Below are 24,037 nucleotides of genomic sequence, written 5' to 3' on the forward strand. Positions count from 1 at the left end.
CAGGACTATGGCAGGCTAAAACTACAATGAAGATATTTGCTAAGGACCAGATCTTCTACTGGGGTAAAGCAGCACTGATCTACTGAAGTCAATGGATCAATTTTATGCCAAGAATCTGGTCCTTAAATTACTTGCATTTACAAATCTTTTCTAAGTACAAAACTCTCCCCTGCAATGGGAATAGCTCCCATTGCTCCTTCCTTTGGCTATGGTCACTTTCGGAGCTGTTTGCAGCTAATGACCCACTTGTGTGCTCTTTCAGAAATCATTATTGAAACTTTCTGGGGAGACATGTAGGTGCTTGTTGCATTTTGCTCTGTCTACTGCACTCTACAGTGGAAACAGACCCGACCCAAAATAAACTTTGCCCATGTCATGGTTCAGGCTAGGGCTAAAGAGGAAACCACTGCTGTTGATAGCAATGCTGACAAAGTGTCGTGCTGGGGGAGAGTCAACAGATGACCTGACTCTGATCCCCAGCACTCCTGCGCTCTAGAGCATTTCTGCCAGCCTGAGCACAGATAGGGAACCTTCTCATACAGGTGCTATTCCCCAGCTAGAGAGCTGATGCTTCTCAGGTTGCTTTATGCTGCTGTAGCTTCCCATCATTCAGCCATAGCACTGTCCTCTAGCTAATTAGGAAGTGGGTAGCTCCATTAAGGCAGAGTTATCCTTGATTTACACCAGTGTAACTAAGCAGAATTTGCCTAAAACACAGATGGTGGGCTTCTCCACACTCCTGTAGACCTCCTTCTTCTCCAGTCTAAACTAGAGTGGCATGTCTGAGTTTGCAGATCCTGAGACGGATTTACTAACAGAACAAACAAATCTGGAGATTACGCTACTGACTGTGGAAAACTTAGAGCAGGGGTAGGCAACTTATGGCACACGTGCCAAAGGCAGCACGCGAGCTGATTTTCAGTGGCACTCACACTGCCCGGGTCCTGGCCACCAGTCCAGGGAGCTATGCATTTTAATTTAATTTTAAATGAAGCTTCTTAAACATTTAAAAAATCTTATGTACTTTACATACAACAATAGTTTAGTAATATATTATAGACTTATAGAAAGAGACCTTTTAAAAAAGTTAGAATGTATTACTGGCACGCGAAACCTTAAATCAGAGTGAATAAATGAAGACTCAGCACACCACTTCTGAAAGGTTGCCAACCCCTGACTTAGAGGGTGGTTTGTCAAGAGCCCAGTACTGAGCTGCCCGTTTAGTAGGACCAAACCTGGAGGCTAAACCCCTTGTGTTGAAGCTACAGGCGGCTGTACTGGCATTATAAGCCTGGAAGCCATTATAACCCAAATATAGAACTGGAAAGACTGGCTGCCATTAAAGCAATATAATCCCTCATAGGACAGGCAGCCTGCAGCATTTATAGTATTTGTTTTGGTTTGAAGTTATAAAAAGTGGAGTATTTCCACCATTTTTTATGGTAACTAACTGTTCAAATTCACTCCAATGCATTTGCCTTGACTTCAGTGAATTACACGAGAGATGGATTTGGCCAATTGTCTTTTATTAAAGAGATGCGTATAAAGTGACATGGCTTAGCCTGTATGATTCCAACAAGTGGTACATTTCATTTTTCCCCACACACTAAGCACAGTACAGGGACGGCAGCCTTTCAAACAAACAACAGTTAACTTGGTTGACACTGTAGCTACATCGGGACAGTCAGGCATTTTTGTCAATCAGACCTGTGTTCTGTACCTGTTGTGTTGAACCAGTGAATTCAGAGACAGCAGAAAAGAAAGGATTGGAAATGGTTTCAATAGGTGTGTTTTATACATGGAAGAAAGCGAGCACCCTTTAAGGCTATATAATGCCAAGCTTATTGCTTGAAGCATAAAGGATCAGGCCCAAACGCTACACTGATGGCAAAACCTGGCCTAGTGTAGTATATTATCATCAGCTGGCATACTTAGAGTCAGGTATTACTTAGCAAGAGTAAGGGTGGCAGTATCTGGCCCAAGAAACATCAGTATTCAGCAGCACAGCTCCCTAGCAAACTATGATTCCCTCTGGCCTCAAAATTGGCTGAGATCCTAGAGGAAAAAAAAAAGTTAAATATTTTTTTCAGTCACCAAGAACTGAAAGTCTGAGGCACGTGCTGCAGGATGAAAAGTGAGAGCTGATGGCAAGCACTGACAGGAAACTGCCCCAGCGCTCCTCTGTCATTTCTAGCCAAGAAGGAGGAACGGTCAGAGTGGTAACAGACGACAAGGGTCAGTGCAGCAAGTAGTTTTGACATTTGAGTAAATCAAATGCCATCAGCTCACTTGGTCGAAAATCCTAGCCCATTGTTTGTCATAATTCCCCCATTAGCTCTCTAGTGTCCTGGAGAGGTGATGGAAAAGAGCGATGGCTGGGAAAGATCTGTGGGCTTGATTCACCACTGCAAATCCATTAACATCAACTGGAGCAATGCAGGGTTAAATTAGTGTTTATTTGCGTGGACACGAGCGAAAATACTGAAAGGCAGATTCTCAGCTATACTAATTCAACTTCTGCCAAATTCATCCCACTGAAATCTCTGGTGTCACTCCAGCAATAAAGTTTTTTTGGCACCTATGTCTCAAGATTAGCAGATCAGTTTTTGCTTTAACCAACTCACTTTTAGAGGACAATTTTGCAAGGGAGTGGGTGCTCTTAGCCCCCAGTGATCTCACTCAGGGATCTCACTCAGAGTTGAGGGCACTCAGTACCTAACAGGACTGAGCCTTTAGGGCTATATTCTGCTCTCAGGTAGACTGGTGTAAATCCAGAGTAAGCCAGTTGCCTTCAATGAAGTTACTCTTGATTTACTACGGCATAACTGAGATCAGAATGTGGCTCCCAGTCCTATTGTTTGTAAAGAAGTTATTTTAACAAAATCCTCATTCAACTGTAGCTGTAGTTATTTTTGCTGATATGCTGTGAAAAATATTTAATTGTTGCTAGTTAAAAAGAAAAAAAAACACTTACTAAAAGTTTGGATCTTGCAGGTAAATTTAATTTCCCTTTCTGAAAGGTAATGCAGAAACATTGCTAATGCGGCTTTCACTGACTGCAATGCAAACATGGGAAAGCCGGGAAAATATGTATCAAAGCCACAAAAACCAGAAAGTCAAATAAAGGCTCAGAAATTAGCCCACTTGATGTTGGACTTTTGCTTTCTCTGACTGAATAGAATGTTTCTATTCATGCATCCGACGAAGTGGGTATTCACCTACAAAAGCTCCAATACGTCTGTTAGTCTATAAGGTGCCACAGGTCTCTTTGCTGCTTTTATAGAATGTTTCTGTCATTCACTGTTCCCATTAAAAAAGCCTTTTATGTACCATGATTTTTTTATACCGCTTGGGTGAAGGTTAGGATCATGCAATAAGCCAAAGCTAGATCTTCGCTAACCTTTAGGTTTCATATGGGCGCACAGATATAGGCCCTGCAAAAGGAACTTCCCCCTCCATGCCAATGTTTACATGCAGTGTTGTTCAGGTACTAGATGTCTCTGTGTAATCCTGTATTGTGTTCCAGACAGGGTGCGGTGTCTGGTAAACAAGGACAATGCTGGAACTCAAGCTATGGGAAGGCTGTTTGTCTATAGCAGAGGTAGGCAACTTATGGCACGCATGCCGAAGGCAGCGCATGGGCTGATTTTCAGTGGCACTCACACTGCCCAGATTCTGGCCACCAGTCAGGAGGCTATGCATTTTAATTTAATTTTAAATGAAACTTCTTAAACATTTTAAAAACCTTATCTACAACAGTAGTTTAGTTACATATTATAGACTTATAGAAAGAGACCTTCTAAAAACTTTAAAATGTATTACTGGCACTCAAAACCTTAAACCACAGTGAATAAATGAAGACTCGGCACACCACGTCTGAAAGGTTGCCAACACCGGTCTATAGTTAGCGCTGTGTTCTTTAATAAACCCCTTACATTTAAGACTGATTGTGATTCCAAATATATGCCATTCTCCCTTTGCATTGGCTTCTGGAGAGTCAGGTGTAACTGCAGTCCCTCAGGATTTGCTCCTGCCATTCTCTAGAACAGTGATAGGTGGAGGGGGTCAGCACCTTGCAGGATTAGGCCCTGTTTGCTTAAGCCTGTGGAGCAATGGAGATGAAGTACCTTGTGGGCAGCAGCGAAGAGGTCATCATCACCGTAGAACTCAAACTGTAGGAAGAAGGGGGTTCCTCTCCATCCTACGGCCTGCTGAAATCTTTAGAAACCCCTCTCCCACCTCTGTGCAAGGATAGAAAAAAAGACCTAGCTTTATCCTTCAGAAGAAAGGCAGCTCATAACACATGTCGCTATGCACCAAGGGGAAGAAAGGGGGAGGGTACATGCAAGATCATATTGAACCATCTATTTTCAATTGCCAACATTTATAACAATTTGTACATAGTTAGCACCTTCCATTCAAGGAGCCCGAAGCACTTTGGCTCAGCTCAACTGGAAGTTAGGAGCCTAAATAACTTTGAGGATCTGGACCTTTGCCCTCAGTTAAGACCCAAAAATGCGCCTAGTGAACATCATTTTACAGGTGGAGAAACTGAGGCAAGGAGTCTCAAAAAAATTCTCATGTATGTCCAGTTCACCCAGCTCTCACATCATCCTGCCTCTCTGCCTTTCCCTTGCCAGCGTTCACCCTCATTACCAATGCTAGTATTTCCATATTGGCTAGAAGCTTGCTAACTCATGCTAATAACCCAGCAGAATGTGTCTATTGGAGTGTCCAAGGTCACCTAAAATCACATCCGCAGGCCGTTTTTTTGTTTCTTCTCAACATTGTTTATTTCTGTTTACGCAGCTGCCTAACAAGTGTCTGCTTTCATCTGGGAACACCCCGTGCACTAACCAGAATTAAAAGCCAGATAACACCGCATTGAAAGAGAGGAAAAAAGCTATGCTCTTCAAAAGTGGGCAACGGGAGGAAACTGGCTGCAGCTCAAGGGCAGCCATTTAAAAAGAGTGTCAAAACCATCGTAGCTGCAAATCTGTTGCAACCGGACAAGGCTGCATGCCAGAGAAAGCTGTGGCTTGTGGTAATGGTCGAGCTGTTGCTCTATTACGCTGCTAAAGCTGGCACACAATGGCAGCTACTGCAGAGGGAACTTCACCCCTGTTACAGAGGGAACTTCACCCCTGTTACAGAGGGAACTTCACCCCTGTTACAGAGGGCCAATACAAGGGGCTACGTACCATTTAAATTCAAGGTCTGCTCCCTGTCAAGCAGTGGAGGGGAGAGGCACTCAGCACCTGCAGGATCAGCCCCTTTTATGGCTTTGAGTTCAGTGGAACACTAGCATGGTGAAGCTCACAAGTGGCTGCAGCCATGGTATGCCTCCTATCATCATGGTCCCCACATTTTTCAGCGTTGCCCTCCCTCCCCCCCATGGGGGCTGGCCCAGGCCCCCCCGAACATTCCTCCATTCCCCTTGAGGGGCACACCTCACAGTTTGTGGACCTCTGTCCTATCAGCTCCACAAGATCCCAGGAGTTTTTGCGCTGTCAGTTTCAACAGTGATAGTGAAGCGGTGAAAGAAAAGCACTGGTTTGTGTACTCACTTCCACAGGTGTCAGCGTATTTACATTTGCAGCACTTCCATCCCTGATGAGAACAGCACCCTGAGGGCAGCTATCCCACAGTGCAGCTCTCTCCATTTTGACAATAGCTCTTGTGGGAAGCAGGGGCAGAAGGTAATCGCAGGGCAATCTGCATCCCTGTACAGCCTCCTCTGCCCAAACACTGATCAGCTCCAGTAGCTCAGCATTGCTCCAAGCAGGGGATCGTCTGCTCCATGGAGCAGGCATTGTCACCTGGCCAGATGATAAGTGAGCACTTGCCAAGAAAACAGGAAGGGGAGTTTCAAAAGTTCCCAGGGCTTTATAGAAGGACAGGTGGATGTCTGTTTACCTGACATCAGAGCAGCAGAGCTGCTGGCCAGAGTGGGCGCTAGGGCACTGTGGGATATCCTGTGGAGGCTAAAGCTCTGTAAACAGGAAGAATGTGTCTTCACTTGCACATCACCAGTAAGAGCTGTACAGCTCTCGTGGAGGTGGTTTTCTTTTGGCAAGTGTAGACGCTCCCACAGCTTTTGTGCTAAAAAGGGACTTTTTCCACATTAAATGGCAAGTGTAGACATGCCCTTACTTGTTGTGCCTGGTTGATGACACCAAACATGGTATAAAACATCCTGTACTGTCCTGAGATCCCTGTAGAGGACAGAAAAGCTCTGAGGCAGCATGGATAGGCACTGGACTGGGAGTCAGAAAACCTTGGCTCTATCACTATTCTGCTGTGTGACTGTGGGTAAGTCACTTTCCCCTAACTCTGCTATTCCCCCTTGCCCCTCGTGTCTGTCTTGTCTATTTAAACTGTAAGCTCAAGATCAGAGACTCTCTCTTAACTATAAAAAGAACAGGAATACTTGTGGCACCTTAGAGACTAACAAATTTATTTGAGCATAATTTCGTGGGCTACAGCACACTTCATCAGCCCACAAAAGCTTACGCTCAAATATGTTAGTCTCTAAGGTGCCACAAGTACTCCTGTTCTTTTTGCAGATACAGACTAACTCAGCTGCTGCTCTGAAACCTCTCTTAACTATGTATATGTTTATCACCTAGCACTGTGGTCCCCAACCTTTTCGTCTGGTGGGCGCCAGACGAAGGACAGTGGCGGCGGTTGAGCATCCGCCACAATGCCACCAAATTTCCTGCCGGCCAGGACGCGGGTGCATTTATATGCCCCTACGGGCACCGCGTTGGGGACCCCTGACCTAGCACAATGGGGCGCCAATTTCAGATGGAGCTGTAGTCACTACTGTAATATAAATAAGTAGTTCAGGGCTGAGTGGCAGCCTATATTTAGTTGCTTCTGTCAGTTCTAATAATTTTATTTTTCCAGTTTTGAAGTGTCTTCCTCTCATTATACAGCTGAGATGATAAGGGATCAGTTTTGCAGCAAAACTTCAGTCAGATAACTTTTGCTGTCTTGAGTTAAACATACATGTTCCAAGAACAGAGAATAAGCTTCTGGGGCAGGGGGAGGAGGAACAGAGCACAAGCCTTTAGAGATGACTGAATAACATTTTTTAAGTCTGGGAGATGAATTCCACTGTAATGAATTGGAGTTTAAAGCAAGGCTATCATATCATATATGCTCTTAGCATATATTTCCCCTAGAGTTAGTCTAGTATTAATGAGCCAAGGAATGGTGATTTTTAGCTCTCACCTTCACATTGGCAAATCATTTTGACAAGACGCTTCCATCAGTGGATTTTTTATTTCAGAGCAAAGTAACATAATTCAAATTCCAATCTTATTAAACATTCTGTACATTACCATCAAATACCACAGTGTGTTAGCAAAGAAGCTTTTGATAATGTTCCGCCTCAGTTTTCATTTAAGCCTAGGGGAGTAGCAAACAGCTTAGAGTGCAGCAGAAAGCTTGGGAAATGCTGGAGAACCAGCATTAAGAGTCAGGCATCCAGGAAGGCAACTGGTAGAGCAGGAAAAAGCAGAATGTCAGGAAGCAGAATTAAAAAGAGAATTAAACAAGGCTCAGGGAGCATATAAGGAAGAGGAGTTTAAAAGAATAGCGAGGAGAGGCCCCAGCAGAGGGGAGGCAGCAGCGAGAGCTAGGGAGCAGTAAAAAAACAGTTGGAAAAGCGTAACCCTTTGAATGGTGGCATTTTCCAGTGTACTAGCCACTGAGTACTCAGGAAGATTTGTATGTACCTGCTCCAGTGATTAAAGGAACAGCAGAGAAGTCTGGAAAAGATTAAGCAACACATTGAAGAGCCAGAGGGACAATGGAAATGGACAAGCAGGGAGAGGGCCAGGCCCCACAGGAATTATAGCACAAATACTAAATTGATTTTACTGGAGTCACTTCCCTTTGCTTCTTTAGATAAGACGTACCTCAGTTCCATGCATGCACCTTGGTGACCGGAGAATAATATAGGTCTTATGTGATCCCACCAATCATATATCCTCTCTCCAGAGTTAATAGCAATGCAATCAGAGTGTCTGAGTTCCTTAGCAGGTATGTAGAAACATGTTGAATAACAACCACAACAACAAAACAAAACAAACCACCTCTAGGTCCAAAACACATCCTCCTCCTTCCAAGCTCTACCACATGGCTGATCAATTCTCAGAGTGCAGGAGAAAGATGGCACAAACAGATGATCCTAGTTGTTTTAGTCAGAAGATATGTACTATGTAGAGCCGTATGTCAGAACTGCACCTACTCAGGACAAGCTTTGCAATTTAATCCTGACTACTTCAAAGCCAAACATATTCAAAGAAAGTGAAGCATATGCTTTGTTCTGGTTACATGTGAGCCAGGTGCCAAGTTTTACAACAAAGATGGGTCCTATCAGCCTAGAGGCTTGAGCATTAGACTGGGACTCAGGAGACCTGGCTTCTAAACCCAGTTCTGTCACTGGTCTGCTGGGTGACCTTGGGCACCTCTGTGCCTCAGTTTCCCCACCTCTAAAATGGCAATACTGACCTCCTTTGCCACGTGCTTTGAGGGCTAGGGCTGGAAAGCCTCCCACGCTGCGGGGAAGGGGCAGTGTTGGCTCACACAATGGATGTTTGTCAGCTGCCAGGGGCCACTCTCTGGGAGGTGCCAGAGCAGCAGCTGGTACACAGGGGGGGGCTGCTACCGCACCAGGCAGGTGTCAGTGTTGGCAACAGGAGCCTCCCAGGCCGGCTATTGCTTGGGGGGTTGAACTCCCCAGCTCCACTGGGGCCCAGAGGGCAGCAGGGCACGTGGGGCCTGAGGCGTCCCTCGCTGGCCCCATAGCTCCACCCCGCAGGGCTGTGGGGGGCGGTGGGCGTGGCTACCTCAGGAGGGAGGAGCGTTTTCTTACCACCCGCGCGCCGCCTCGCTCCCAACCTGACACGCGCAAGATGGCGGCTGCGACTCCCACAGCGGTTGCTCCTGTCGGTCCGCCCTGACGGGCCCCCGTCTCTCTCGCGTCACCATGTTGCTGAGGGCGGGCGCGGCGGTGCTAGGTCCACCCCGCCGGCCCCCCCTGGGGCTAGCTGGGGGCGGAGGGATGAGGCGGCTCGGCGGGGGCGCCCCTCCCCCACCCGCGGCTGTTCGGTGCTTCCCGCTCAGCCGCGCGCTCCTGCGCGTGCGGGGACCCGAGGCGGACACGTTCTTGCAGGGGCTGCTCACTAATGACGTGGCGCGACTGATGTGGGGTGGAGCGGACCATCCCCAGGAGGGCGGGGCTCCTTCGCCACTGGCCTCGCCCCCTCCACGGGCTCAGTACACGCATGCGCTCAACGTGCAGGGCCGGTGCCTCTATGATCTCATCCTCTACAGGTGAGACCAATTCAAAGCGGTGGGGGGACTTGGAAGAGACTATTGCTCCAGTGTGCAGCCAGTATGTTGCTAATATGGGAGCCGATGAGTTTGCTAGCTGTGAAGTCAGATGTGGATATAGTGGCTCTAATTGTATAACTTGGCCAAATTTGGTACAGTGCAAAGTTAACTTAAGAGCTGATAGAGCAAAACATTTAAGGCTTGGAAATGGGTGTAATTTAAATGAAGCATGTGTTTAATCACACCCCAAACTGGGAGGGATTGCAACTGCTTTGGAAATGGTCTGACATAAACAGGATGATGTTTAATAAAGACAAATGCAAAGTGCTCCACTTAGGAAGATAAAATCAGTTTCACACATACAGAATGGGAAGAGACTTTCTAGGAAGGAGTACAGCAGAAAGGGATCTAGGGGTTATATGGACCACAAGCTAAATATAAGTCAACAGTGTGATGCTGTTGCAAAAAAAGCAAACATGATTCTGGGATGCATTAACAGGTGTGCTGTGAGCAAGACATGAGAAATCATTCTTCCACTCTACTTTGCGTTGGTTAGGCCTCAACTGGAGTATTGTGTCCAGTTCTGGGCACCGCATTTCAAGAAAGATGTGGAGAAATTGGAGAGGGTCCAGAGAAGAGCAACAAGAATGATTAAAGGTCTAGCGAACATGACCAATGAAGGCAGGCTGAAAGAATTGGAAAAGCAGCAAAGAAGCCTGTGGCACCTTATAGACTAACAGACATTTTGGAGCATGAGCTTTCGTGGGTGAATACGCACTTCATCGGATGCATGTAGTGGAAATTTCCAGGGGGTGGGTGCGTGGGTGTGTGTGCGTGCGCGCAATAAGCAAGCTAAAGATAACGAGATTAGTTCAATCAGGGAGGATGAGGCCCTGTTCTAGCAGTTGAGATGTGAAAACCAAGGGAGGAGAAACTGGTTTTGTAGTTGGCAAGCCATTCACAGTCTTTGTTTAATCCTGAGCTGATGGTGTCAAATTTGCAGATGAACTGAAGCTCAGCAGTTTCTCTATGAAATCTGGTCCTGAAGTTTTTTGCTGCAGGATGGCCACCTTAAGATCTGCTATTGTGTGGCCAGGGAGGTTGAAGTGTTCTCCTACAGGTTTTTGTATATTGCCATTCCTAATATCTGATTTGTGTCCATTTATCCTTTTCCGTAGAGACTGTCCAGTTTGTCCGATGTACATAGCAGAGGGGCATTGCTGGCATATGATGGCGTAGAATTAGGTTTGTTTAGTTTGGAAAAGAGAAGAGGGGACATGATAGCAGTTTTCAGATATCTAAAAGGATGTCATAAGGAGGAGGAAGAAAACTTGTTCATCTTAGCCTCTAAGGATAGAACAAGAAGCAATGGGCTTAAACTGCAGCAAGGGAGGTTTAGGTTGGACATTAGGAAAAAGTTCCTAATTGTCAGGGTGGTTAAACACTGGAATAAATTGCTTAGGGAGCTTGCGGAATCTCCATCTCTGGAAATATTTAAGAGTAGGTTACATAAATGTCTATCAGGGATGGTCTAGACAGCATTTGGTCCTGCCATGAGGATAGGTGACTGGACTTGATGACCTCTCGAGGTCCCTTCCAGTCCTAGAATCTATGCATCTTGCTCATTTGGGGCCTTCTTAAATTATTTGGTGTGAATTCTTTAAAAAGGTAACTTAAGTCATGCGCCCATTGCAAATTAAAGCAACCTTACAATAGTAAACTAGTATGCCATGGAGGGAGAGATTCCTTTGTTTCACATTTACAATGGTGGTTTATTATGAATAATATTAGGGAAAAAATCCTGTTGAAAAATGGTGGTGGCCTTTTAATGTCAACTAGGCATAACTTATGTTACAGGGTCTGATCTTGCCTTTGTCCACAGTCAACTTTATACATTAGTGATGCTGAAATCAATGGGACCACTTACAGTATGTAAAGTCAAGCGCATGTGTAAGTCTTTGCAGGATCAGGGCCATATCAGTCCTGCAATGTGCATTAGTTTAGCTTTTCTTGTTCCTTAAAATAAAAAGGTGGCTGAAAGATCTCATCCTTCTCTATTTAAATTAATTTATATTGTTTTGTTCTCCCTTCACTTCTGTTCTTCAGAGGTAATTCCTGTCCTTACTATTTAATAAGTTTTGTGTATTTCCCATTTCACATACAATAATCCCCCAAGATGTCTCATGCAGTTGATCATAGTTAAATGTCTTTTTTTAAATCTGTAAATAGTGCCAGCACAATGGACTCTTGATTGCTGATTGGAGTCTGCAGGCATTATCACAATGTAAATAAATAATAATAAGGTGCCCATTTCTAATGTATCCCTCACTATAGTACTGAAGCACCAACTCTAAAAATGTGCTATGATGATATATGAACATACTGGCTTTGATTTTTCCACTGCCTTATGCAGTCATTTACATCTGTGCAAACTTGGTTTAAACTGCTACCAAAGTAGAATGGCAACATTTCACAGTTCCTTTACATAATTGTAAGCAGTGACAAATGGGGCCTTGGATATTCTCAGCTCAGTTACTATTAATTGACATTTATATTGTGGTAGTGCATAAAAGGCATAGAGAGGTCAGCCCCCATTGTGATAGGCACTGTACAAAAATACACAGTTGCTGCCCATAACAAGTGGATGATGTGAACAAGAAGGCCAGGGTAGGGGAAACAGGATAACGAACATAATAGAATTTGTGCAATTCTTAGCTATTCAAAAGTAGTGATCACAGGCTTCATCTTCCTAGTTGTTCTTAGATTACAGTTTAATCTATGCATTATGGAAGACATAAGTTTTGAGGAGGGACTTCAAGGAGGGCAGTGGTAGATTTAGAGTTAGTGGGGCCCTGTGCGCAGCTTCACTTTTGGGGCCACCCCCCGGGGACCCAGACAAGAAAAAGATTGTTCTCTCTTATCTTCCTACCCTCCGTTTTTCATTCTTTTTTTTCATCCTCCTCCTATATTATAAGTAATAGGTAGTAAATGAAAATAAAGTGAGGTGCCTTGACTGGGGTTGCGGTGCAGTAGGAAGTGTGGGGGTCGGGCTCTGGGAGCGAGTTTAGGTGCTGGGTGCGGGCTCTCGTCTGAGGAAGGGGGTTCATGTGTGGGAGGGATCGGGGGGCGGCACTTATATTGGGCAGTGCAGCTCCCAAAGCGATTGGCACACCCCTGTGGCAGTGGCTCCTAGGCAGGGGGGATCAAGGGATCTCTGCACACCACTGCCCGCAGGTGCCACCCCCACAGCTCCCATTGGCCGCAGTTCCCAGCCAATGGGAGCTGCGGAGTCGGCGCAGAGACATCCCCTCTCCCTCTCGCCCCAGGGGCCACAGGGACATGCCGGCCACTTCCAGAAGTAGCATGGCATGGAGGGAGGGAGGCAGGCAGCATAGGTGGGGAGCCGTCATAGCCTTGTTGCACTGCTGCTGGCACGTCTCTGCGTGCCCCTTGGGGAGAAGGGGGCAGCAGGTCTCCATGTGCTGCCTGGGGCAGGAGCAGCACGTGGAGCCGCCTTCCCCCCCACCAGGGGCACACAGAGATGTGCCAGCAGACAGACGCTGCCGGGAGCGGCGTGGGGCCACTGGCCACGGAATACAGGCAGCCAGCCTGCCTGCCTAAGCCCTGCTGCGCTACTGGCCAGAACTCGGGGGCAGGTTGCCAGGTGAGATTTGTCCTGCATTTTGGGGGGGCTCCTGTCATTGGGGACCGTGTGCCACTGCACTGTTTGTTTCATGGTAAATCTGCCTCTGAAGGAGGGTAAGATGATGGCTTACTGGGAGTCTTTTCCTACTCATTGAACGGGGTCAGGCATGGGTGAAAACACATTTGTCAGAGCAGTGGACAATTGGGTGCTCACGACTGGCATCACTGAGAGTGAAGGCAGGAGTTGACCTTCTAATAATAGAATAACTTGGATAGGTTTGGTGGGACTTGGGGAATCTAAGTGTAGATTTCCATTCCTATATAATTTTACAATTTTGTTTGATTTCTTTGTTTTGTTTGTTTTAACAGAAAAAAGTATGGTGCAAACATTTCATAGTTGTCCAAAAGCTTGAGCACTGCCCGTATCAGCACTAGTAGCACTCAGTAAATTCTGCATATCATTGGACTTGGCTCAGGATTAAGGTAAAAGGCTCTGGTGAAACTACTTCTTCTGTTTCTTTTAATGTTGTATGTGTTACTTTTTCAGGCTTCATGAAAGTCAAGAAGAGGAACCAAATATCCTGCTGGAGTGTGACTACTCAGTGCTGGATTCTGTTCAAAAGCATTTGAAATTGTACAAGATCCGGAGGAAAGTAAACATAGCCCCCTGCCTTGATCTCTCTTTGTGGGCAGTTATCCCAGAGGAACAGTCTGGAGATGTTTCCAGTACCCTTGATAAATGTGCAGACAAAACTTTGGTTTTAACTCCTGATCCCAGAGTAGAAGTCATGGGTTGGAGATTGATTACAAACAAAGAGGAAAATCCACTAGAAATTGTCCCTGGAAGTCATATAGGAAATATTAGCGATTATCATAGGCACAGGTACAAACAAGGTAAAGCCGATTTAAGTTTTATACACTAGTGAATTAGGAAAATGAGGGAGATGTATGTTACTGTGAGAACTCCATACTCAAGAATTAATGCAAGACACTAGAAGTTAAATGCTAGGTATTGGATGTCTGAATGTGTTTGTTGACATGGTAATAAATATGGCTCTTGTTTAATACTTTTGGACTAAATTTGATTTAGTAACTATAACTATATTTTGAATACAGTATCCAGCTGCTGGGGTTTTTAAATAAATATATGGATGTGGGCATGCCTATAGGATTACTGGTTTCCATATGGTCAGACATTTTTGTGGTTTGAGTCATTTTGATTATTTTTGGAATATTAACTGTGCTTGCTTGTTTGTTTGCCTGTTGCTGTGGGGGAAAAAAAAAACGCACTTGACCTGTTTAGTAAAAATGTATGACTGGATTCATGAAGAAATTTACTATCAAAGCCGTATGTATTTGCTTTGAGTTGGTAACTAAGCTACTGCAATCTCGTGTGTGGGTTCACTATTGTGCCCATGCAGAGCTCTGTTAACTTCCGTGGGACTCCTGCCAGGCATCAGATGAAATGAATCGCTGGACAGGAAGTTGCATTTAATGTGGGCAAAGGAAGAAAAGTAGTATATATTCTTGGTGCTTCAAAGGGTCTAATTTCTCAAAGCTGAGGAAAATTACGAATGAAGTTGATGGGTAGGGAAAATTTAGACAGAAAAATATGAATGAAGATTGGGAGTTCTTTAAGAAGAGTTTATTAGATGGCCAAAAAGCCACAATTCCACAATCAAGAGAGAGGACACTTTTGGATAAAAGCCTATCCTGGTTCAGTGGCAGAGCAAAGACAGTAATTATAAATAAAAAAGCAACATATAACCAAAGGAAAAAGGAGGAATAGATAACTTCTAATTTATATTTATTAATATGAAGTGCAGATAATAAGGAGAGTTAAAGTAATCAAGGAAGAATCTGTGGCTAGCAGGAGATTTTACTTAAAATCAAATACATTAGGAACAAAAGAAATCCAAGAAATGGTATAGGCCCATAACTCGATGGAGATGGTAAAATTATTAATAATGATGCAGAAGAGGCACAAATGTTCAATAGATATTTTTCTCCATATTTGGAAAGAAGCAGAATGATGTACTTGCATCATATATGTCTGATGAAGTACTTTCCATTCTATTAGTAACTAAGGAGGATGTTAAACATCATCCACTAGGTATTAACAGGCCTGGATAACTTGAACTCAAGGGTCCTAAAATAGTTGGGTGAGGAGCTCTCTGCCCACTGATGTTAATTTTTAATTAATCTTCGAATGCCAGAGAAATTTCAGAAGACTGGGAGAGTGCTAATGATGTGCCAGTATTCAAAAAAGGCAAGCAAGATGATCTGAGTAACTATAGGCTGGTTAGCCTGAGAAATCCTAAGCAAATGAATGGAAAATCTGAAATGGGATTCAATTGATAAAGAATGAAAGGATAGGAATATAATTAATGCCAGTCAATGTGGTTTTATGAAAAATAGGTCTCGTCAAACAAACCTGATATCATTCTTTGATGAGATTACAAGTGTGGTTGATTTTTGTAAGGTAATTGACTTAGTAATGCATGCTATTCTGATTTAGAAAAGTGAGCAGTATAGAATGTCAGCAAAGCAATAATTAAATGGCTTAAGACCTGGCAAATGGACAGATTTCAAAGTATTTGTCACTGGGAAATCAGTACTAAATGGGTTTGGTCCTAATGGGATTCGTGCTCGGTCCAATGTTATTCAACACTTTATCAATGATCTTGAAGTTAATATAAAATCGCTGTGGCCAACACAAGGATTGACAGAGATAAATAATAATGAGGACAGGGCAGTCATACAGACTGGAGCTGGAGCACTTGATAAGCTTGGCACATTCAAACAAAATGCATTTTAAAACAGCCAAATGCAAAGCCAGACATTGAGAAGCAGGGAATGTAGGCCATGCTTCCAAAACGGGGGACTGTATCTTGGAAAGCAGTGACTCTAGGGGTCATAGTACACAAGCAAGTAAAATATAAGCTCCCAGTGTGATACTAGCAAAAGGGCTAATGTAATCCTTGGATATAAGGGAGACTAGTGAGTGAGCAGGAATGGGGAGGTGATTTTGCCTCTCTGTCTGGCATTGGTGAGACCAGCTCGGGAATACTGTTATCCACATATTTAAAAAGGTTTTGAAAAACGAGAGAGGCTGTGTAAAAGAGCTACAAACATGATTTGAGAGCTGGAGAAAAATGTCTTCTAGCAAGAGACCTAGACCTCAGTCAGTTTAGTTTATCGAAAAGACGATAGAGAGGTGACAGAATTAGTGTATAAGCACCTTTACGGGGAGGAAATGCCAGGTACTAATGGGCTCTGTAACCTAGTGGAGAAAGGCATAATATGAACTAATGGCTGGAAGCTGGAACCAGACAAATTCAAACTGAAGATAAGGCATAAACTTAATAGTGAGGGAGGGTGGTTAACCACTGGAACAAACTACCAAGGAAAGTGCTGGATTCTCCAGCTCTTGCTGTTTTCATATCAAGACTGGATGCCTCTCTGGAAGATGCACATTAGCCAAACATAAGTTATTGAAAGCAATACAGGGGTAACTGGGTGAAATTTAATAGCCTGTGATATACAGGAGGTCAGACTAGATGATCTAATTCCCCCCTTTTGGCCTTAAACTTTGTAGGGTCTGCCCTTCCAGATCAGATTGCAGGACAGGATCAGAGCCTATCTTAGTTAAACCACAGTTCTAGGTTTAAAAAATAAAGAACAGGACTTACGGCCTAATTTTCATAGATACTGAGCACCTGAAGCTCCCACTGAAAATCAGTCTCCTATTGGGTAATAATAGGAAGTACTTCAGTTAAACTACATTTTTACCTTAAGTATTTAATATATTAGAGTCTGAGCTCCTATAGTACAATGAATTTATGGTCAAAATGCAGATGGGTACATAGTTTTTAATGGATCCACACTGAGTATTTCCTTCAATAATCCTTCATCAGAAATTATAGTAAAAAAGAAAAAATAGTTAATAGCAGCTTTATGGAAACATTAAGTGGATGTTTTTTATTTCTCTGTATGCCCTGACTTTTAAGATAAAAAATATAATTGGGCTGATTGCTGAAGAGGTATTTTCATTTGACCATCCTATGTTTATTACATAGCTTATGACCAAAAATAACTCTTTATTGACCCTAAAGGATATGGCCGTTTGTATTAAATGTACATAGGTTCATTTGGGTCCAGTCCTGCCTGGTTTTGACTGCTCTCCCTTTCAGTAGTGTGCTCGTGAATGCTCAAAATGTCAGTTGATCAGGCTCTAATACAGCTTTTTGGTTCACCTTTTAAATCAGCCTTTGCTAGCCCTGCTCAGTTACGACTAGTGGTTTCAACTTGGGTCTCCAACCAACATATTGAAAAACCAATAGCTTCAAACTATTTCTTTTTTTTTTTTTTTAATTACAGTTTGCAGAAAACAAGATAGATGCTAAAAGTGCTATGTATTGTGAGAGCCTGACAAAGCTTACCAGTTACTTTTATTTCCCCCTCCAGGAATAGCTGAAGGCGTAAAAGACATCCCCCCAGGAGTAGCCTTACCACTGGAATCCAACCTGGCCTACATGAATGGAATCAGTTTTACCAAAGGCTGTTATATCGGACAGGAGTTAACAGCTAGGACCCACCACACGGGTGTCATCCGTAAACGCCTATTGCCAGTGCAGCTTTCAGCCCCTTTGCCATTGGGAAGCATTCCCGAGGGTGCTGCGATCTTAACTGAATCGGGAAAGTCAGCTGGCAAGTACCGGGCTGGTGGAGATGAACTTGGCATAGCTTTGCTGCGATTAGCTAACATAAATGAGCCACTGCATATCAATTTACCAGGTGGCACTAGTGTGAACCTTACTGCAGCTATACCTAATTGGTGGCCAAAAACTACCAACAAATAAATGAGGAATCCTCTGTGGCATATCTGCCTTACTTAACAAACTTTGTCTGATAGGCTGGGAAGTTCATTCAGTCTCTTACTCCCTTCCATCATAGTTTCCTTTTGTCTTTATCTTTTATTTGCAGCACTTGAGCAGGGTGTGTTACAGAAGGGTCCTTGGGAGCTGGGCCAAAAGGCAAAAGGAACCTGATGCATCAGCGAGTCACTGACAAAACAAGGGCTAAGTAGAGAAGCACATAGGAGAGCAGAGAAATATTCAGCAAAGACTGTAAAGTTCACCATGTGGAGTTCCTGCTGCTTGCTTCCCCTTAAGGAAGAGGTGTATGGGGAGGGAGATTAAGGAGACTTGGCATGTACTGGGCAACTAGACTCCATCCCTGAAGATCCTTGACCCAGCCACCGTGGCCCACGCTCTCCCTCTGCGACCTGTACCGTACTTCCCTCTCTCAAAGAGAGTGAAGACCGGCCAATTATTGCTGGTTGTATCAGTCCCATGGGAATTTGCAAGGTAGAGAGCAGATCTCTATACTGATTTCCACTAGCTGGTTAGCTTACTCAAAGCCAAGGTCCCACAGCTATGCAGAGACGGACTTCCGAGGGACCACAGAGGAGCCTGTCACAGAGACACTGCTCCCCAGCTGTGTGTCTGGGAGCTTTGTTGATAGTTTTTGGTTTCCTCCCACGACACTGGATGGTTACATATAGCTTGAAGAGTCTCTTGGGGCAAAGGGAGGAGGCTTGGCATGGGTGAGGACTATTAAGCAGTCCAGTGGGGCCATTAAGGAATCCAGCCTCTACTCTATGTGAGGGTGCCCTGTGTTTATTTGGGTGGTGCTGGATCTGGGCCCTGCTGAGTATTTAAGTCTGCCCTCCACTGGATGGATCAAAACTTATTCTGAATATAGTGCTGCGTATATTGAAATGCTCAAAAGGGGAGGTGGGAATAGGAATTTTATCACAGTATGTGTCAAATGTTTTTATGTCAGGATTATTTCTGTGGTATTGTAAAGCTTTTTAAAAGGTGTGTGCTGCCCATTTCTTTCAACAGCATGTGTTTTTGCTGCACTCTGGCTAAAATGTTCACTGTGAACGTTCTTTGCGTCAGGCTCTCTGCACTGCTCCTAAATTGCTGGCTGGCTGAGAGCTTTTTTTGTCATTACTGTTAACTCTCTCTGAAGGAAGAGGAATGGATTGTACTCTGCATTTGAAATAAGGATTTTGCTTTTAATACTTGACCACATGGGCGAGCAATGTATGCAGATGCTGTAATATCAGTATGCACTCTACTGCTGCAAGGTCAGCAGAGGGAGCACAATGATCAGTAGTATACCCAGAGCTGCCCTGCCATGGCCAGGATACTGGTAATAAAAGCCTGAACAACGCACTGGTTTTGTGTCAGTTTAACTATTTAATGTCAGGGTGTGATATTTTACTGAAATAGCTATGCCAGGATGCTTAGTCTGCACACAATTATACTTGTAAATAGATGCCTTCCCCATCCTTCATGGGAATAAACTATATTGATATGAACGACTTTACACCAGTATAACTGGTTTAACTTTGTCGGCAAATGTTGAGATTTTGGTTGGCAGAAATCACAAATAAGTGTACGTATATGCTAGAAATGCTACAGTGGCACAGCTACAGCTGTGCCACTGTAGTTGTAGGCACTTGCTACAGTGACAAAAGGGGTTGTTCTATGGCTGTAGTAAACCCACTTCTCTGAGAGTTGGTAGGTATGTTTGACAGAAGAATTCTTCCGGTGACCTACACTGGGGCCTAAGTTGGCTTAACTGTGTTGCACAGGGCATAAATTTTTTCACAGTCCTGAGTGACGTAGTTGAGCTGACCTAACTTTGTAGTGTTGATGAGGCCTGAGTGTAGAGATATATGCAAAACTATGCTGCCAAAAGGAAAATTTTGCCAATAAAACTTTCTAGTGTAGACCAGGCTTAAGTGTCTCCATGCTAACACTTTAAATATACTAGGATAGTTAATAGGTAAAAGAGTACAACTTTGTGTGTAGACAAGCCTAAATAAAGGTACTAAGAACACATAAATAAAATATTAGGACCATGTGTCTTGTGATTCTTTTAAAAAAAACAAAAACGCCAAAACCCATCACGAGGCAGCCGAACCCCCAGGCTATATGACTGTTCCCACATAATCTCTTCAAAGCCAATGAAGGGACATGTCCCCTCCCCAAGGTGAGATTTCCACTCATTCCCTGCCTACATGAATCTCAGCCCCATAGAGGGCTCCCTCTGAAGGATGGGGGACAGTGCCATAGATATGCAGGAGGGAGTAACAATCCTGCCTTCTATAAGACAGTGCTGTACAGTGCCCTATGGATTTGAGGCCTGCTTGCCACCCACATTCCATGTCCTGTTCTTCCTAGCTGTCTAACTCTTAACTCTTTTGCCCTTAACTAGGCGATTTCTCCGGGCCCTCACTTTCTTCACTACTGCCCCCGTCCTCCAACAGCTTCATGTGGCCCACAAATAAGCCTTCTGGTTAGTCCCTGCTGCTGGCTCTTACTAGGGGTTTCTCTAGCCACCTGACTTCCTGGGTGCTCAAACGTGCATCCAAGTAGAGTGGCCAGACAGCAGATGTGAAAAATCAGGATGGGGGGTGATGGTAATAGGAGCCTATACAAGAAAAAGACCCAAAAATCGGGACATCCGGTCACCCTACACCCAAGTATTTGGGGCCCCTTTGGCTACTTTTCCCATCTTTGTACCTCCCTTCCCCCGGCTGGCCTACTCTGAGCCTCTTCCTCACCCCCCTCTAACCCTAAACTAATTTATAGAAGCTGTGTGTTTTTTGTTTTTTTTAAAGAAATCAATGTGAACTCAGAAGCGAGGTGTGTGGAAGAGGAGTGAGGGGGATGAATGAGTAGGGCCTTGATTGAATGGGTCTGGAAGGGGCCCAAGATGATGAACTAGCCCTGTTTAATATTTGTTTGAAATAACCCTTGTCCAAAGGGCATTCTGTCATTGCCTTGCTGTAGCCATTACTGTGAAGTGAAATGTATATGAAAAATATTTGTTAAAACTCCTCAGGCTTGCTGTAAAAGGAATCTGTGGAATTACTCATTAAAAGTTAGCTATGTCAATGATTTAATATTGGTGCTTCTGTGTGATTGGCCTGTAGGTTAGGTGGAGTCAGCATAGACAAAGGTCTTTTATTTTTCAGTGATAGTAGTACGTTAGATTGGCAGATGTACTTGTTTTCAAAGAAGGGGTCTGCTCATATGCCCACTGTAGTCAATGTGGTCTTAGCCCATTCTGGATCAATGTCAAGATGTTAAATTAAGCATCCTCTAACTACCAGAACAGGAAGTTAAAGATGAACTGGAAGGCTTGTTACCTGTCAAGACAGAGTTCACTTTCTGCCATTTCTCCTGCAATGGATGATATCATTACTACCTTAAAGAGCAAGAAGGTGCACAAGAAGGATTGTTGTAGGTGGTCAATAAAGCAGCTCCTTGTGCTTTTTATATAAATCTCCACGTGCAGTTTGGGATCATCATTTTTCTTCATAAAAAAACAAACAAACATAGTTTTTCTTTACAGATTACCTGTCACTATTGGACAGGAGCAGTGAGTAGCTGCAATCTTTTGGCCACTGTTGTGCCTCCCTCCTTAATGCCAGAACAGCTACCTGTGTTTTAACTAGCACTGATATTGAAGACTTGTTCTAGTAATAGTGTACAATCAATGCCAAGTTTGTCTGATAGTCATCGTTCTGATGCTACAAAATTAAACTGCCTTTGGGATATAAGAAAATTGATAAAGAATCATAGAAATGTAGGACAGCAAGAAACCTCAGTAGGTCATCTAGTCCAGTCCCCTGCACTGAGACCATCCTTGATAGGTGTTTGTCTAATCTGTTCTTAAAACCCTCCAAGAAATAATATCACGTGTTAAATATTTAAAAATAAAAGCATCTATTAAAACACAAGAGGAATTGGGACTATAAAAGATAAAAGGAATCCTTCTCAGTGACAGCAGTTGTCCCAGTATTCTTCAGTTGCATATAGGGTTGAAAATCTAATGATCATTGTGAAATAAGTTACCTTTTTTTTGTTCTTAAAATGTTTATTGACAGCTCCCATTTGAAATGTTCCATCCAAGTTTTTATAAACTCAACCCAAGTGTTAATCTTGATGAGGGTATTGTGGTGCAGAAGTACTCCAAGTTGTCCAAGGTAACAAAAGTCCAGTTTAGCCTGTTACATAAAATTGTTTATAAAGTCAGCAAAAGTTAGACACTGTTTTCTAGGGTTACATTTTAAAAAATGTTGATGCAGTTTGAAATGAAAGAACTGTCTACCTTCTTTACCTATTAAGTGAGTGATCAAACCAACAGTTAATTTCCAAACTTGGTCAAATAAACTTAGATAATAATCACTCTATTATTTTTGCTGAAATTCTTGTCATGAAATCCATCAATATGACATATAAGTGATGCTTGGCTACTTAGCCACGAAGGAAAAAAATGAAAAAAGGCCTCTATTTTCATTTTTTGGGGAGCAAGGATATTTTTGTGCAATTTGAAGAATTGTTTGGCTATGATATTGACATAGGATTGAGTCTCTGAAGAGTCTTTTTAGTGTAGTCTTTTTAGACATGCATCTGACGAAGTGGGTATTCACCCACGAAAGCTCATGCTCCAAAACGTCTGTTAGTCTATAAGGTGCCACAGGATTCTTTGCTGCTTTTACAGATCCAGACTAACACGGCTACCCCTCTGATACTTTTTAGATTACATAAGTTTCCTCAGTATCAGCTGGTTCTTAGGTTGCTAATAGAGTTTTTTGTTTTGTTTTTAAGTTTGAACTAGAAATAAATCTGTAGTGCTTTAGACTTTCTGGATTCTCTGAATGTGATAAGACACTGTGTAGAATATGCTTATGCTGGTTTGTCAAGAAAAGCTTTTCCCTCTGCCACCAATTCCGCAAGCTCTTCTCAGAATATTTATACTGTACTACTGTACATGCAGCATGAATAAACACTCTTCTTTCCATGGGCACCATATCTGTCATTTCAGCTACATATACACATCTCTTACTGCCTCTTAATATGTGAAAGGCTTTTATATTACCAAGGGCTGGATATATATACATATAAAAAACACGGATCACAATTTTCAAATGTGGATGCCTAAAGTTAAATACCTAAACACGTAATATAGGCAACTAACTGAAAATGGCTCGATTGTCAAAGGTATTAAGCAATGCCCATTGGTATCAAAGGGAGCTGTATGTGTTCAGCACTTCCGAAAATCAAACTATTTTAGTTAGATCAGGGGTAGGCAACCTATGGCACACGTGCTGAACACGGCACGTGAGCTGATTTTCAGTAGCACTCACACTGCCGGGGTCCTGGCCACCAGTCCAGAGGACTCTGCATTTTAATTTAATTTTAAATGAAGCTTCTTAAACATTTTTAAAACCTTATTTATTTTACATACAACAATAGTTTAGTTATATATTATAGACTTATAGAAAGAGACCTTCCAAAACGTTAAAATGTATTATTGGCACGCGAAACCTTAAATTAGAGTGAATAAATGAAGATTCGGCACACCACTTCTGAAAGGTTGCTGACCCCTGAGTTAGATGCTTATGCATGCACTTAAGCACTTCCAATTAGGCATCAAAGTTAGGAAAAAATGGCTTTGCTTGTTTTGAGGTTGCATTGAAATATACTTACAGGTGGTAAATAATAGAGTACATCTAATTAATCTTAAAATAAGTTATTAGACTGAAATGAAATAGACAAATCTATTATTTTATGGAGACATGATATGTAATTTAATTAAATTTAACGTGAACTGGTCAAAAAATGGAAAATAAACAGTGGACTTCTTTTTCCTTCCACTGTTTTTCACGTGAACTAAAATGTTTGATGTTTTCTCACTAGGTCTTTCAATGACTAATCTCAGCAAAAATTAAGAAAAACAACCACTGCAGAGAGAAAAACACATCACTGCAAGCACACTGCTACTAAAACACATTACTAAAGGCAGGGCTGATAGGACCACCTATTATTAAAATTGATCAACACTTTCCATTATAAGACTCTGTTTTCAGTTTCTTGTAACTTTGGAAAACTTTAACTAGACTGAAATTTTCCACACCAGGTTTCTGTGGCCAGTGGTATGGACTAAATGTTTTGGGGAA

At 43.1% G+C, this 24,037-nt stretch overlaps 1 protein-coding gene and 1 long non-coding RNA gene across 3 annotated transcripts; one reads left to right on the forward strand and one right to left on the reverse strand.

Annotated features, from left to right (window-relative positions):
- Positions 1–1,509: 1,509 nt before the first annotated feature.
- Positions 1,510–8,981, reverse strand: LOC127045955 (uncharacterized). Its single transcript, XR_007772866.1, has 2 exons — positions 8,885–8,981; positions 1,510–4,241 (listed from the first exon to the last, which is right to left on the reverse strand). It is a non-coding gene; the product is annotated as an uncharacterized LOC127045955 (long non-coding RNA).
- Positions 8,924–19,960, forward strand: IBA57 (iron-sulfur cluster assembly factor IBA57). Of its 2 annotated transcripts, XR_007772842.1 has the most exons (4): positions 8,924–9,345; positions 13,538–13,884; positions 17,458–19,483; positions 19,579–19,960. XR_007772842.1 is itself a non-coding variant. In XM_050942749.1 (3 exons), the coding sequence occupies exons 1-3, from the start codon at positions 8,999–9,001 to the stop codon at positions 17,850–17,852; spliced, it is 1,089 nt and encodes a 362-aa protein (XP_050798706.1). In that variant the 5' UTR covers positions 8,924–8,998; the 3' UTR covers positions 17,853–19,960. The 2 variants fall into 2 exon arrangements, 1 of the variants encoding a protein (XP_050798706.1); XM_050942749.1 differs by having other exon boundaries at positions 17,458–19,960.
- Positions 19,961–24,037: the final 4,077 nt, after the last annotated feature.

The sequence above is a fragment of the Gopherus flavomarginatus genome, chromosome 2 (genome assembly GCF_025201925.1).
Source record: "Gopherus flavomarginatus isolate rGopFla2 chromosome 2, rGopFla2.mat.asm, whole genome shotgun sequence".
Classification (NCBI taxonomy): Eukaryota; Metazoa; Chordata; order Testudines; family Testudinidae; genus Gopherus; species Gopherus flavomarginatus.